This window comes from Ambystoma mexicanum, chromosome 8 (genome assembly GCF_040938575.1).
Source record: "Ambystoma mexicanum isolate Mex_15411 chromosome 8, UKY_AmexF1_1, whole genome shotgun sequence".
Taxonomy (NCBI): domain Eukaryota; kingdom Metazoa; phylum Chordata; class Amphibia; order Caudata; family Ambystomatidae; genus Ambystoma; species Ambystoma mexicanum.
In genome coordinates this window covers 1,094,449,019-1,094,464,494 of record NC_090929.1, presented here as the reverse complement: position 1 = coordinate 1,094,464,494, position 15,476 = coordinate 1,094,449,019, and the positions used below count along the sequence as shown (strand labels likewise).

The 15,476-nt window shown below is 47.4% G+C and overlaps 1 protein-coding gene across 2 annotated transcripts in view; it reads right to left on the bottom strand.

Moving 5' to 3' along the window:
• LOC138472766 (chloride channel protein ClC-Kb-like) overlaps window positions 1-15,476 on the bottom strand; it is a 639,821-nt gene that overhangs the window by 50,307 nt on the left and 574,038 nt on the right. For both annotated transcript variants that reach the window (XM_069611097.1, XM_069611098.1), the window contains exon 15: window positions 14,277-14,490. In XM_069611097.1, the coding sequence (XP_069467198.1) occupies window positions 14,277-14,490 (214 nt within the window). The remainder of the gene's footprint in view (window positions 1-14,276; window positions 14,491-15,476) is intronic.

Here is a 15,476-nt window from a genome sequence, read left to right as displayed (position 1 = left end):
AGAACACATTCAACTTGCTATCGAACAATACGGACAGTGTCTTCAGAACACCCCCTACGAACATTTCAGGACACTGCGAGTGTTCTTAGAACACATTCAACTTGTCAGAGAACAATACAGACAGCGTCCTCAGGACACCCCCTATGAATATTTCAGGACAACGCGAGAGTTCTTAGAACATCTTCAACTTGACAACGAACAATACGGACAGCGTCATCAGAACACCCCCATTTTGTTTATTTGCGTACATTTCAGGACACCGCGAGTGTTCTTAGAACACATTCAACTTGCCAGAGAACGATACAGACAGCGTCCCCAGGACACCCCCATTTTGTTTATTTACAAACATTTCTGGTCACCGCGAGTGTTCTTAGAACAGTTTCAGCTTGCTTCCAAACAAAACGGACACATATTGAGTACTCAGAACACCCCCCATTCAATTTATTTAGAACATTTCAGAACACCGTGATGTCCGCAGACAAATCGAACACAACAAGAACGTCTACCACATTTCAACCTATCTCATACTCTCCCACCCTCCCCAAACACTCCTACACACCAACACACTCTACTAAATACAAATTTTGAACCAAATTTCACCGCGCTGTCCGCGGACATCCGCAAATCCAAGATGGCAGGCGCCACCGAAAATCTGACGCGCTCCACAACGTCCAATCAGCGAACACGTTGCATGTCTGCGGACATGCTGTGAGCCGATCGGCCAATCAGGACACTGTACGTGGAGCGAACAGGGAAGCCGCTGCTCCTGGTCCAAATTTGGTGAAAATCCGACCAGCGGTTTGGGCTGTAGGCGCGAGCAAAGGTTTTTTCCCATTCAGTCTATGGGAAAAAAAATAATTTTGGGTTCCCCCCCTATAACTTTTTCCCCCCTGGACGAATCCTCACCAAACTTTGCGAAAAAATGCAGAGTGGGCCGTATACTATTTATGCAAAGGTTGGTGAGGATTCGTCCAGGGGCAGCGAAGTTATAAGCCACCCAAAAAGTGCTCTTCCTATGGAAACACCAACTTAACCATAACTACATGGCCACTTTTTTCCTTTCCTGATATATCTAGGCCACATGGTTTTCTTTAGTAACAGTCAGGAATTAAAAGTGGAAAAGGTAGTATGTTTGTAGACTTATCCTTCAAGTATGTTCTTACAATAATTCCCTTATGGTCCAGGCATATCATATGAAACATATACATAGGGGAAGACACACCCTTGAAAGACAGCAATCCTTTTTGTGCATTAAAATTATCAGTAGAGTTATCAGCACTTTCTGATAGTTCTGATGTTTTTTTATTACTGTACTTTCCCTGTATATGCTCATATTTTTATATGTTGTACTCATACTATTTTCCTTAGGGTTCAGACACCTCATGTGATATATATAGATAGGGTAAGTAACAGCTTTGAAACAGAGCAATCATTTCTCTGCATAAAGGTAATCAATTAGGTTAAAACACTTTCTGCTACTATTGCTGTTTTTTTCTTACTTCAATTCCCTTGTATATATTCATATTTGCATGTGGTGTTGTCTCTTTGTGATTTGTCTATAATAATGCAATTATGTAGTAAGTGGGTTTTATTACCTACTTATCACAAGTTTCATTATACGCAAAACTCTAATATGAAAACAGTTGTCATTTCACTATTCAACAGGGCAAGCTTATGAATATTGCACCTCCATCATGTATGCTGCACACAGTGCCTATGTTTCTACATGAGTACCTTAGTATACTGGATTGAAGTTAATAATATAATGCTATTTGTATCAATGCATAGCTTAATGCACTGATATTTATTCCAATAATCTTTGACACTTTTTTTATTAACATTACAATAAGAATTCCTTGTACAGACTTTACATGAAAGGTAAATGCACGTGTGATGTCATCAGTGATGTCATCAATGACATTTGTGATGTCATCTTTGATGTCCTGGGTGTTAGGCTTAGCAGTGCACGGTGGTGGCGCGAGTTATGGTTGCTTAGCTTACCATAACTGGCGAATTTGAAGGGTTTTTCGGTTTTACTTGGAACCATAATGTCCCTTTAACAAAGTTTTTTCACTGAATTTCATAGGTTTTTAGTAGCGCAACTTAACCATAATGTCCCTTTACCAACTTTTTTCACTGAATTTCATAGGTTTTTAGTAGCGCAACTTAACCATAATGTCCCTTTACCAACTTTTTTCACTGAATTTCATAGGTTTTTAATAGCACAACTACCATAACGTCCCTTTAACAAAGTTTGTTTCACTGAATTTCATTGGTTTCTATTAGTGCAACTTTACCATAACGTCCCTTTAACAAAGTTTTTTCATTGGCTTTCATAGGTTTTTATTAGTGCAACTTAACCATAATGTCCCTTTAACAAAGCTTTTTCATTGAATTTCATAGTTTTTTATTAGTGCAACGTAACCATAACGTCCTTTTCAATGGATGAAGACCACTAGCATCCTAGGTTCTCAAAGTGGGAACCTGGGGTGGTAAAAAAAAAGATTTTTCTTCCCACACCGGAACGCCTGCAGCGTCCCGGTGTAGGAAGGAAAATCTTTTACCAAGATGGACACCATTGAAAGGGAAGGCGGGGTGTATAAAGAGAACACAACAGGGCATGGGTAGGGGGGACCAGGAGGGAGACACGGGGCATGAGCGGGGCATGGGGGGCAAAAGCAGGGAGACATGGGGCATGAGCGGGGGTGGGGGGCAACAGCAGGGAGACACGGGGCATGAACAGGGGGTAACAGGAGAGAGACACGGGGCATGAGCGGGGGGTGGGGGGCAACAGCAGGGAGACACAGGGCATGAGCGGGGTGGGGGAACACGAGTGAGACATGGGGCATGAGAGGGGGGTGGAGGATAACAGGAGAGACATGGGGCATGAGCGGGGTGTGGGGGGCAAAAGGAGGGAGACACGGGGCATGACCGGGGGGTGGGGGGCAACAGGAGAGAGACACAGGGCATGATCGGGGGTGGGGGGCAACAGCAGGGAGACACGGGGCATGAGCGGGGGGTGGGGGGAACACAAGGGAGATACAGGGCATGAGAGGGGGGTGGGGGTAACAGGAGAGAGACACGGGGCATGAGCAGGGGGTGGGGGGCAACAGCAGAGAGACACGGGGCATGACCGGGGGTTGGGGACAACAGGAGAGAGACACAGGGCATGAGAGGGGGGTGGGGGTAACAGGAGAGAGACACAGGGCATGAGAGGGGGGGTGAGGGGTAACAGGAGAGCGACACGGGGCATGAGCGGGGGGTGGGGGGAAACAGCAGGGCGACAGGGCATGAGCGGGGGGTGGGGGGCAACAGCAGGGAGACACGGGGCATGAGCAGGGGGTGGGGGAAACACGAGGGAGACACAGGGCATGAGCGGGGGCTGGGGGGTAACAGAAGAGAGACATGGGGTATGAGCGGGGGGTGGGGGGCAACATGAGAGAGACACAGGGCATGAGCGGGGGGTGGGAGGCAACAGCAGGGAGACACAGGGCATGAGCGGGGGTGGGGCGAACACGAGGGAGACACATGGAATTAGAGGGGGATGGGGTAACAGGAGAGAGACACGGAGCATGAGCGGGGGGTGGGGGCCAACAGGAGAGAGACACGGGGCATGAGAGGTGGGTGGAGGGTAACAGGAGAGAGACACGGGGCATGAGAGGGGTTTAGGGGGTAACAGGAGAGAGACACGGGGCATGAGCAGGGGGTGGGGGGCAACAGCAGGGAGACATGGGGCATGACCGGGAGGTGGGGGCAACAGGAGAGAGACACGGGGCATGAGAGGGGGTGGGGTTAACAAGAGGGAGACACGGGGCATGAGCGGGGGGTGGGGGTAACAGGAGAGAGACACGGGGCATGAGCGGGGGGTGGGGGGCAACAGCAGGGAGACACGGGGCATGACCTGGGGTGGGGGGCAACAGGAGAGAGACACGGGGCATGAGAGGGGGGTGGGGGAAACAGGAGCGAGACACGGGGCATGAGAGGGGGATGAGGGGTAACAGGAGAGACACACGGGGCATGAGAAGGGGTGGGGGTAACAGGAGAGAGACACGGGCATTAGCTGAGGGTGGGGGGCAACAGAAGGGAGACACGGGGCATGAGCGGAGGGTGGAGGGCAACAGCAGGGAGACATGGGGCATGAGCGGGGGTGGGAGGCAACAGCAGGGAGACACAGGGCATGAGCGGAGGGTGGGGGGCAACAGCAGGGAGACACGGGGCATGAGAGGGGAGTGTGGGGTAACAGGAGAGAGACACAGGGCATGACCGGGGTTTGGGGGCAACAGGAGAGAGGCACGGGGAATGAGCAGGGGGTGGGGGGCAACAGGAGAGAGACATGGCGCATGAGCAGGGGGTGGGGGTAACAGGAGAGAGATACGGGGCATGAGCGGGGAGTGGGGGGCAACAGCAGGGAGACACGGGGCATGACCGGGCGGTGGGGGGGAACAGGAGAGAGACACGGGGCTTGAGCGGGGGGTGGAGGGCAACAGCAGCGAGACACAGGGCATGACCGGGGGGGGCAACAGGAGAGAGACACAGGGCATGAGCGGGGGGTGCCGGGTAACAGGAGAGATACATGGGACATGAGTGGGGGTTGGGGGGCAACAGTAGGGAGACACAGAGCATGACCGGGGGTGGAGGGCAACAGGAGAGTGACACGGGGCATGAGAGGGGGGTGCGGGGCAACAGGAGAGAGACACGGGCATGAGCGGGGGTAGGGGGCAACAGGAGAGAGACACGGGGCATGAGAGGGGGATGGGGTAGCAGGAGAGAGACACAGGGCATCAGCGGGGGGTGGGGGGAACAAGAGGGAGACACGGGACATGAGCGGGGGGTGGGGAGCAACACGAGGGAGACATGGGGCATGAGCGGGGGGTGGGGGTAACAGGAGAGAGACACAGAGCATGAGCGTGGGGTCGGGGCAACAGGAGGGAGACACGGGGCATGAGCGGGGGGTGGGGGAACACGAGGGAGACACGGGGCATGAGCGGGGGGTGGGGGCAACAGGAGGGAGACACGGGGCATGAGAGGGGGGTGGGGCTAACACGAGGGAGACACGGGGCATGAGGAGGGCTGGGGGGTAACAGGAGAGAGAGATGGGGCATGAGCAGGGGGTGGGGGGCAACAGCAGGGAGACACGGGGCATGACCGGGGGGTGGAGCGCAACAGCAGCGAGACACGAGGCATGACCGCGGGTGTGGGGCAACAGGAGAGAGACACGGGGCATGAGCGGGGGGTGGGGGAACACGAGGGAGACACGGGGCATGAGCGGGGGTTGGGGGGAACACGAGGGAGACATGGGGCATGAGGGGCATCAAGAGGGAGACACGGGGCATGAGCCGGGGGGTGGGGCGAACACGAGAGAGACACGGGGCATGAGTGGGGGGTGGGGGGCAACAAGAGGGAGACATGGGGCATGAGCAGGGGGTAGGGGGTAACAGATAAGAGACACGGGGCAAGAGCGGGGGGTGGGGGGCACAGGAGGGAGACACAGGGCATGAGCGGGGGTGGGGGGGGAACAGGGGAGACACGGGGCATGAGCGGGGGTGGGGGGGAAAAGGAGGGATACACAGGGCATGAGCGGAGGGTGGGGGAATGTCAGGAAGACACGGGGCATGAGCGGGGGGTGGGGGGAACAGGGGAGACATGGGGCATGAGCGGGGGGCGGGGGGAACAGGAGGGAGACAGGGCATGAGCAGTGGGTGGGGGGGAACAGGGGAGACACAGGGCTTGAGCGGGGGGTGGGCAGAACAGGGGAGACACGGGGCATGAGCAGGGGATGGGGGAACAGGGGAGACACGGGGCATGAGCAGGGTGTGGGGGAACACGAGGGAGACACGGGGCATGAGCAGGGGGTGGGGGGAAACAGCAGGGAGACACGGGGCATGACCGGGGGTGAGGGGCAACAGGAGAGATTCACAGGACATGAGCGGGGGGTGGGGGGAACACGAGGGAGACACGTGTAATGAGCAGGGGGTGGGGGGAAACACGAGGGAGACATGGGCTTGAGCAGGGGGTCGGGGGGTACAGGAGGGAGACACGGGTAAAGAGCGGGGGGTGGGGGATACAGGAGGGAGACACGGGTAATGAGCGGGGGTGGGTCCTCCGCAGGCCACCGTGTACCAGTCTGCAGCAGCCTGGCACTTTCAGGAAGTGTAATCCACATGAGCCTCACACAGCCCCATTCAAGGCCCCGCTGTCCTCTGATCTTATTGCATCGGAATTTTCGCTTGTTACGTTTTGATAATCACTTGTGAAGTCTGAAGTCACCGCAGAGCTTGCCACAAATGCCAATATACGAACAATAAACTAAGATGGCGGGTGTCTCTCAAAATAAGACGCACTGCACGCTTTACTACAGCCAATGGGAGAGCACGTCAGATGTCCGCGGACATCACGCAAATCACTTGCCCAATCCCCGTCCTGTCCGCGGAGCTAACAGGGAAGTGTGTCCACGAAGCGGACACAGATATCACTAATTTTTTTCACTTACATTTTTTTCTTTTTTTTAAAAACTACTGGACGGTTTTACACCAAATAAAAAAAGCACGCTTTCGGGACCAAGCCGCCGCTCCTGCTGCAAATTTGGTGTAAATCCGTCCAGCGGTTTGGGCTGTAGGCGTGAGCAAAGTTTTTTCCCATTATGTCTAAGGGAAAAAAATAGTTTTGGGACCCCCCGTATAACTTTGCCCCCCCGGACCAAACCTCACCAAACTTTGCAAGAAAGTTCAGAGTGGGCCATATACTTTATTTGCAAAGTTTGGTGCGGATTCGTCCAGGGGAAGCGAAGTTAAAAGCCGCCCAAAAAGTGCACTTCCTATGGAAACAGCAACTTAACCATAACTACATGGCCACGGATGTAATATATATAGAAAAGAAAAAAATATGAACAAAAAATCCTAGCTTCGCATTACAAGACCATAAAAACAAAGTCTGTTCACTTCCTTATATTATAAGTTATCCAGATCCAAGATGTTTGTAATGAATTGTGTGAGGGTAAAAATTGATTTCTTATCCTGCCCACTCATTAGTTTACCCCATCTTGCGGCAGGCTCTAGCTGCAACTTTTCAATGCCAAACAAGGATCCAAATAGGGCACGCTTCTGAGCCAGTGCCGTGCATGACATGATTAGATGGTACAATGTTTCTGGCTCCTCTGGGATCAAACAAAACTGGCAATAGCTTTCTGCAGATGCAAGCTGCTTGGTTTTAGATAATCTTTCTCGAGTCAGGATTAGATGCAGTCCCAAACTTTTGCATATGGAAAAAGACATAGGTAGGCTGGAAGTTAGTTGATGGATCTTAAATCAGCACCACACTCGATGTTAATGCTGTATTTAATGTTTTCTTTGCATGTTATCAACCAATCGTTCCTTTGCAACTTAATTTTAGCCTGCTGTGGTAGGTATAATAACATATCTAGAGATATGTCTTTGCTAGTTTTGCCTTTAGTTGTTCTGTCCAACTCTTCAGGAGCGTATTATTCAAACTGACCTTTGTACTCCGTAATAGCTGGATAGATGTTGTTTCGTCGTCGGTCAGCAATTTTCGGAGCAGATTGAATTGTTTCCATCGCACCATGGAGGCCAGGATTGGGTAGCGATTTTGTGTCTTATCATGGCATCGGGAAATTGTTTGGAAATCGCAATATTTTTATTTATGCTATCCGCTTTCAACATAGCTTCGCTCCCATAGGTGATAATGGGGATCGCCTTTTGTCGGTAGAAGGTGATAACTAGCTTCATCAAGAATTTGCCATGTTTTCTTGGCAATAGACAGCCTTGCCGGGCCAGCGGCTGTATTTTCCCTTCTATATCAGCCGCCCATTCCCGTTCATTTTTCGATTGATTAATTAGGACTCTTAAGTATTTGAAGGTGGAAACTTCTTCAACTGATTTCCTGTCAATCTGAAATGTGCATATCTTTTTCTTTCTGTACGGCTGCTTTGTCAAAGACATATTTTTTTTTTCTTCGAATTCACTTTTAGCCCATTGTAGGACATATAATCCCCCATTGTTTGCAGGCTGACTTTCAAGCGCAGCTTGTTTTGTCCATCAATATTATGTCGTCTGCATATATCAGGATCGGTGTTGGGATCGAGTTGATTTTAGGAGGATTAAGAGCGGGATAGTTTATGTTTTTCTTGAGATCTCCTGTATAAAGGCTATATAATGAGGCTGCCAGTGGGCAGCCTTGTTTCAAGCCATTCCAGGTGTTAATTGCTGCAGATTTTGCTCCATTTTTTGACAGTCTAACTACTACTGATGTATTTGTGTAGAGAAGTTTGATGGGTTCTAATATTTCCGCAGGACACTTCCACGCTGACAATTTGGCTCATAATTTCTGTCTATTAATAGAGTGAAATGCCATTGTGAGATCAACAAAGATTGCATGAACCACTGTCTTTGTAATCACAGCTTCATGTTTTATCAGGTTTAGTGCCAGCAGATTGATGTTAGTGCTCACATTCGCGGTGAAGCCGCTATGTCGTATTGCTAATCGGTTTGTTTCTTTAGCCCGAGTCTTTAGATTCTTCAGGAGGAATGATGCAAATAACTTACCTAAAGGGTCCAGAAGGGCTATTGGCCGATAGTTAGCTGGGTCATCACATTTGCCTTGTTTGAATATGGGAATCAGGGTTGCTTTATTCCATGATGATGGTATCTGATATAATTTGTTAATGAGTCTTATAATCTGCACTATCATGTTTTTCCAGGCAACAGGATCTTGTTTTAATGCTGCATTAGACAGGCCATCAGGACCGAGGGCGCGTGAACTTTCAGGTGCTGAATTGTTTCGATGATATCTTCAGTTTTCCATTCGAGGTGCCATTTATGGACGGACTTCTGCTGCTACTCATCCGCTGGTTGATCTTTATAAAGGGTGGAGAAATGTTCAATTCATTTTTCTTCTGTAACATTTGATACCATCTGGTGTTGGTATTGAGCATTGTTATTCAACAGCGACCGTAGATCTCTAAGATTCAGATTTTTGAATATTGCTAGTATCGTGTCAGCATCGTTTTGTGCCATCCCCATTAAATGTGCTTTCTTCCAGTTGTTAAAGGTTTGTTTCGCTATCTTTATCTTTGCAAATTTTTCCAGATTATCATTCTTTTTTATAGTCCGTATGGTTTTCCCAAGTATTTTTTTTTTATCGGCCAATTCCTGGTTCTATTGATGTTTATGCGGTGGCACAATTGCAAGAGAACATGGCTTTTGAAAAGGGACCAGGATCCAATCATAACTCAATTTTGTTGTGTCATCTAGGACTGCTTTTTTAAACAAATGTGGCAATAAGCTAGCCTGGGACTTGCTCATTCTTAGTTTTGACAGTTTTGAATTGACTTCTAGTTGTAATACAATATCCCTCTTCCTTTGATGAAACACATTTGTTGCTTCCATTATCACCATATTATGATCACTTTTCTGGGATGGGATAATCTCTATTTTTGAAATTGATTGGTGCAAGAGCAATGACGTAAACATATAGTCAATTGATAATGCAGAATTCCCACGATTCCATGTTGGCAACAATGTGGGACCATTCTCAGTGGACTCATTACAAAGTATCAGATTACAGCAAGCTGTTTCTTTCGACCATCTCTGTGCACGTTGCAAAAGATCGCCTACGGCTTTTCTTTGTCCTTTATTATCTAATAGGTGAATATTCAAGTAACCGCAAATGATCAACTCTAAATCTGGATATTTATCGCCGATTGTGTCAATTGTTAGAAAAACGACACCTATGAAGATCTCATCATTGATAGCAGCATTATTCCAATAGATGTTCAAGATTATCATATAGCTTAAGGAAGATTTCTTATTCTTGTGTGAGCTCTCCAGAGTCGTATTATCATGGATATTTAAGATCGTATATTGAATCTACGGATTGAGATTCACAGCTTCAATCAAAGACCATTCCCAATCAGTTTTGATCAATGTGATCAGACCTGCTAAAGGTTGGCCTAAAGTATTTTGTATGGCCGGGTTCACGAGTGTCAACTATCCTTCACAACATGGCCGATCACTCAGCCATGTCTCTTGGAGGCAGATCATTTGGAATTCTGACAATTCAGGAACTGGTTGGTTGAAAAGATGTGAGTGGCCTCTCGTATTCCACCAGCTTAGTGACCACTTAGAGTGGTCTTCTTTGGTTGGTAGTTATGAATTTTGGTTCAACTGTTCTTGACTGGTGTCATGACTGTCATCAAACTCTTGTTGAAAGGGATTTCGGTATTGCACTTTCCCTTGAGTTCCTCTGTCTCTTTCTGGATAAAGTTCACTGGTCCCAGAGGGCTTGTTTCTTTCACTGCACGTGATGGGAGTGATATTTCTCTCATCTAAACTTCTTACTTGGTTATATCTTGCATTATTTCTCCCAATAGTGATTGATTGGCTTTCATTCTGGTCGAGCTCCCTGATCTGCACACAGGAGAATCCCAATTTTATTAGCAATCTCGATGTTGACAGTATCCTGTTCGTCATTGACTTCTCCCAAAGGTCGATTCGTAAATTATCTAGTCGAGTTTCTGCATCAAAGATCACCCACTTTATGTCAGCTGATTCGATATCCTTTAACTGGGGGATGGACTTTAGTAATAACAAAACATATGTTCAATTCAAGGTTAGCCTGTTTGTCTCAGGCTCTGGGATTTCTGGCATTCTTATGGCAAAATTCGGTTTGTGCGTCATTGGATCAATAAACATTGGGACCTTTAACTCATCAAAAGGATCCTTGAGTGCTCCGGCAGAACGACCACTCACAAATGTGTTATTATGTGGGTAGTGAGTTCCTCTGTCTGTGATACTCACATTCTCCACTGTAGACCCTTCAGTTTCAGAGATTGATTGAAGAGACAAAATGGTTCGGACTGAGCAATCTAGAGATGTGTCCGAAATCTCCTTGCGTGATAGTTCTAGACATATTGAGGCTTTGTCATCTTCCCTTGGGCATTCATCAATCACAATGTAATTTGTATCATTTTGACTCAAGTGCCTCACAGGGTCCATTGAGTCAGAATTGATGTAGATTGACAGATCTAGCAAATTGTCAATTTGGGGGTCAGGTAGAGGCATAGCGACTTGCTCCAAGTTTGTATCTGTCAAACGATGAGTTATGTCTCACTTATAAATAAATGGGACCCCTTGCACTACTTTTTAAAGTTTGCCTGGACCTGGTAATAGTGACAGATACAAAGGATGAGACAGAGCTCCTAATGATGGTCACCTCAGTCTCTCCAAAAAAACCTTGAGGTCTACTTAGAAATGTTCATATCGGGTTACACAATTAAACTGCAAACCTTTTTCAAAACGTTAGTTATTATTATCGACTCGTCTTTATCTTTGTCCTCCCAAGTAAATCTACCACTGTTCATATATCCTCTTCTTAGGCAGATTAGACCGCTGTGGTCAGTGTGTCACTGCGCCACCATGGCTAGAGCCACCGTGTGTGGAAAGTTAGACCGCTGCAATTTTCTTTATGCCGGAGCCGCCAACTAAACTATCCATTGTTTGCGGTTATTAGAAAAAAATTCCACGCTCATGGTGGCCCAACGCTCCTACGCATGCACATAATACACCTATATTGAGACAGCTACACTGGCTGCCAGTAATAGCAAGAATCACTTTCAAACCTCTCGCCTTGGCTCACAAGGCTTGGACGTGCTCCTAAATATCCCAGACAATGCTTGAAATTGTACGTATACTCTCGCCCTCAAAGAGCTGCAGCTAGGTGGACAATGATCCTCTCGCCCTCAAAGAGCTGCAGCTAGGTGTACAATGATCCTCTTGTCCTCAAAGAGCTGCCGCTTGGTGGACAATGATCCTCTCGCCCTCAAAGAGGTGCAGCTAGGTGGACAATGATCCTCTCGCCCTCAAAGAGCTGCAGCTAGGTGGACAATGATTATCTCACCCTCAAAGAGCTGCAGCTAGGTGGACAATGATCCTCTCGTCCTCAAAGCGGTGAAGTTAGGTGGACAATGATCCTTTCGCCCTCAAAGAGCTGCAGCTAGGTGGACAATGATCCTCTTGTCCTCAAAGAGCTCCAGCTGGGTGGACAATGATCCTCTCGCCCTCAAAGAGCTGTAGCTAGGTGGACAATGACTATCAATCGCTTCCGTCGCTCAAGGCTATCAAGCAGGTCTCCTCCATTTTGGCTGTGAACATGTGGAATATTCTCCTGGGTGACTTGTGTAGTATACACAATGTCTACGCGTTCAGGATGTGAATTAGGAATTTCCTGTTCTAAATGTTTTTTCTCGTTAGGCGTTCTCTGGGATCTCCCATACACTACACACACTTTCTGTTCCTCCTTCCACCACTCTGTTCAGTTTCTTCCCCCTTCCACTTAAAAGGCACTTGCGCTAGTAGAAATGCTGTCAGGCCTAGTTTTTCTGTTTAGATAATTCAGAAACTGCAAGGCCTAAGAATGATTACTGTATTTTCGTGTTCCCTTCCCGCCTTGAAGCGCTTTGACGTGCTCCACCTGTAAGTGCTGTATAAATAAAACATTACAATTACTTACCATCCAATTACAGTTTGTGATTAGTCGGTGCAGAGAGATGTCCTGGGGTCATAGCGCTTAACCATTTTCCCTGGTATCGAGTGTTGGGGGGGGGGGGCAATGACAATGTTGCAATCTGGGTCATTAGAAGAGCAGAGAGAATGGCAATCTAATGTAAATGTGTCATAAAGCACTTCAAGGAAACTGGAAAAAATATTCATAATGTTAACATACACAACTTGTGAAACTTTACTATCCAGGTGCACGAGATGAGGAAATTGGCACGGCAACATCGAGCTGTGCTGCAAGCTGGAGAGGGCCAAAGTGTGCGTGTGTAGAACTGAGCAACAGCAACCCTATTGGGTCAGGCTTGGCTCAATGAGCCCAACCGAGCAGAGCAGAAATAAGACCTGTGCCTTCACATCATGGCAGCACACTCCCCACAACACAAAACCTGTACCTGGCATTCCAATTCTGAAACATTCGGCGCACTGAGATGAAATGATTTGCCCAGGATCATGCACTTTAGTTATGACATGAAGCCAAGATTTGAGCCCAGTCTGCACTTTGAATTCTTGTCCTGCTCAGCTCTAAGGTATGGCTTTAACGGGTAGTAATAATAATAACGATAATAATAATCATCTGTTTCATAGAGTTGGTTTGAAAGGAGCACAGATCATATTCTGAACAAAGCTGACAAAGTCATGCAATATCACGTTATGCAAAATTAGCACGATTGTAGTCATTTTCCCCATCCTAGAATGAAGACTACAAGTTCAACTTTGATGGTTATCACAACTTGAAAAATCACCTCTGGGTTTTGTAACTGTACCTTCAAGACTTACAATCACATAAATGCAAAATCGAAACTAGGATACAACGCCTCCTGCTTGTAGTCATTATTTAAAACAGACAGGCAGCTTGTTATGCTTTATGTGAAGCAAATGTGAAGTTCCACTAAAAAAGTAATCCCTGTTTTTGAATGTAAATATAACAGGTATCAAGGCCATAAACAACATAGTTTAAAAAGAAGGTATTCTGAACCAATATAATTATTTTGGGAGAAGGCAAGGATAGGGTAAATCATTTGCTGTGCTGTGGTGGGGTTTTATCAGACAGAAATGCTCTCGTCCAGTTCTGATCACCTAAAAACATCAATTTTCTGCTCAGCATCAAACTGACATGCGCCCAAAAGGGCTTCCTATTTAAATGACAAAAATAAGACTTGTTCTGGACATTTAATAGGCAACATCTGTCTCCCACCAACTCTGCAAGGATTACAAGGCTCTGTGCTGCAGGGCGAGACAGGATGTCTAGTTGAAGGTGCCCGACCATTGCCAAGCAAGATTTGTTTACATTTTTTCCCCACGTAAAGCAGACGAGGCTCGGCTTGAAACTCAAGTCGAGCACAAGCCAGCAAGCAGCTTGGTTCGAGGCAGCTTGAGACCCCTCCTTACTCTCGCTCTGGCATCCCCAGGTCTAGAAATACATGTAGAAACCTTTATTCCTTGAATGACACACTACAAAACATTGTTTTTTTAGATGACAAGATTATCAAAAAAGTGTACTGGTTCAATACAAATGTAGTTGGCTGCAACATCTTTTGCATACATCTGTGCATATGTGCTCTCCCCAACATTTCACCGGAGGTGCACCCCGGATGGTGAACCCTGCCCTTCCCCCCACACCAGACTAGTTCTTGCTCATTGGTTTAGTGAGCATCATGGTGTTGACCAATGTTCAGAATGTGCACGTGTGGGCTTTGGTGTACTCACCCAATATGCCTGCTTCGGATCCGGGGTAAGTAGGGCAGTTTCTTCACAATAATGGTTCCATCGTAGAAGGATGGCTGGAATTTCTGTGCTATCGCGTTGGCAACCAGCACCGCCAGAAGAACGGGCAGAATGTGGGCAATCTGCCCAGTGGCCTCGAAAGCCAGGAGGGCAGTGGACAAGGTATGGGTCACGGCACCCGAAAAGGCAGCTGCGCCTAAAAGAAATGAGAATCAAGGAGATCCATACAGAGTACTAGGGTCATCCAGCATAGGCAAAACATCCCTTACTTCAATAAGGCCACTGATGTAAACAACTACCACTGCACCCGAGATGTAAATAATGGCCACTGGACCAAAAGAGAAAAAAGCATTGGCAATGCCAACAGTTTGGGCTTTTGTGTAGGCATGGGAAAGGCACTTGCTAGGCACTGCTGTAGTTGTATTAACTGGCAATCACTGGTAGTAGGTGAGATAATGGTACGAGTAACTGAGCATCTAACAGCAGTGCCTGGCAAATGCCTATTACTTATACACAAGCCAAAACGGTTGACTTTCCCAATGCTTCTTTTTAACAGGGCTTCAGGAAGGACACACATAGTGCTTATAAACTGAGTGGCTGAAGGCAGACCTGGTTAAGACATTTTTATTACACCAGTAGTACGTTTACAGCTCCAATTAAGTCATTAAATCTCAGAAGCCTTCTTTGAAAAACACCAGCAGGCTCTTCCAGTGCCAGGTTTGATAGTAAGGATTGATTAAAGCGAGCTTAAAGAGTTCCCATGAGGAGGTGTTTTGAGTGGGGGAGTGGGGGGGCAGGAACTGGGTCGGAATGGCTATAGGAATTAGCATGGCCATGGACAGTCAATGGCTGGGCAAATAACCAAACACCACCTACAAGCTTTGCGTCCCTTCTCATATGCTATTTCTCCATGTCTGTACTCTAAAGCAGTAGTTTTGGCTTATAGGTGATGCAAGCACTACCTAATAGCCCAAACTAAAATGTGAGCCTTTAACCTGAAGGTAAATATTGACCACTGGGAGCAGGAGGGATACATAATGACCACTAAACCCAACAGAGAAATAAGGCACACTCATAATGAAGGGGAAAATATCACTCGTACCCCCAAAGGGGTAAATAATGATCCCTGACCACAGGAGGGACCAACTGACTCATGTGCCCCCAAGAACGAAGTGATGACCA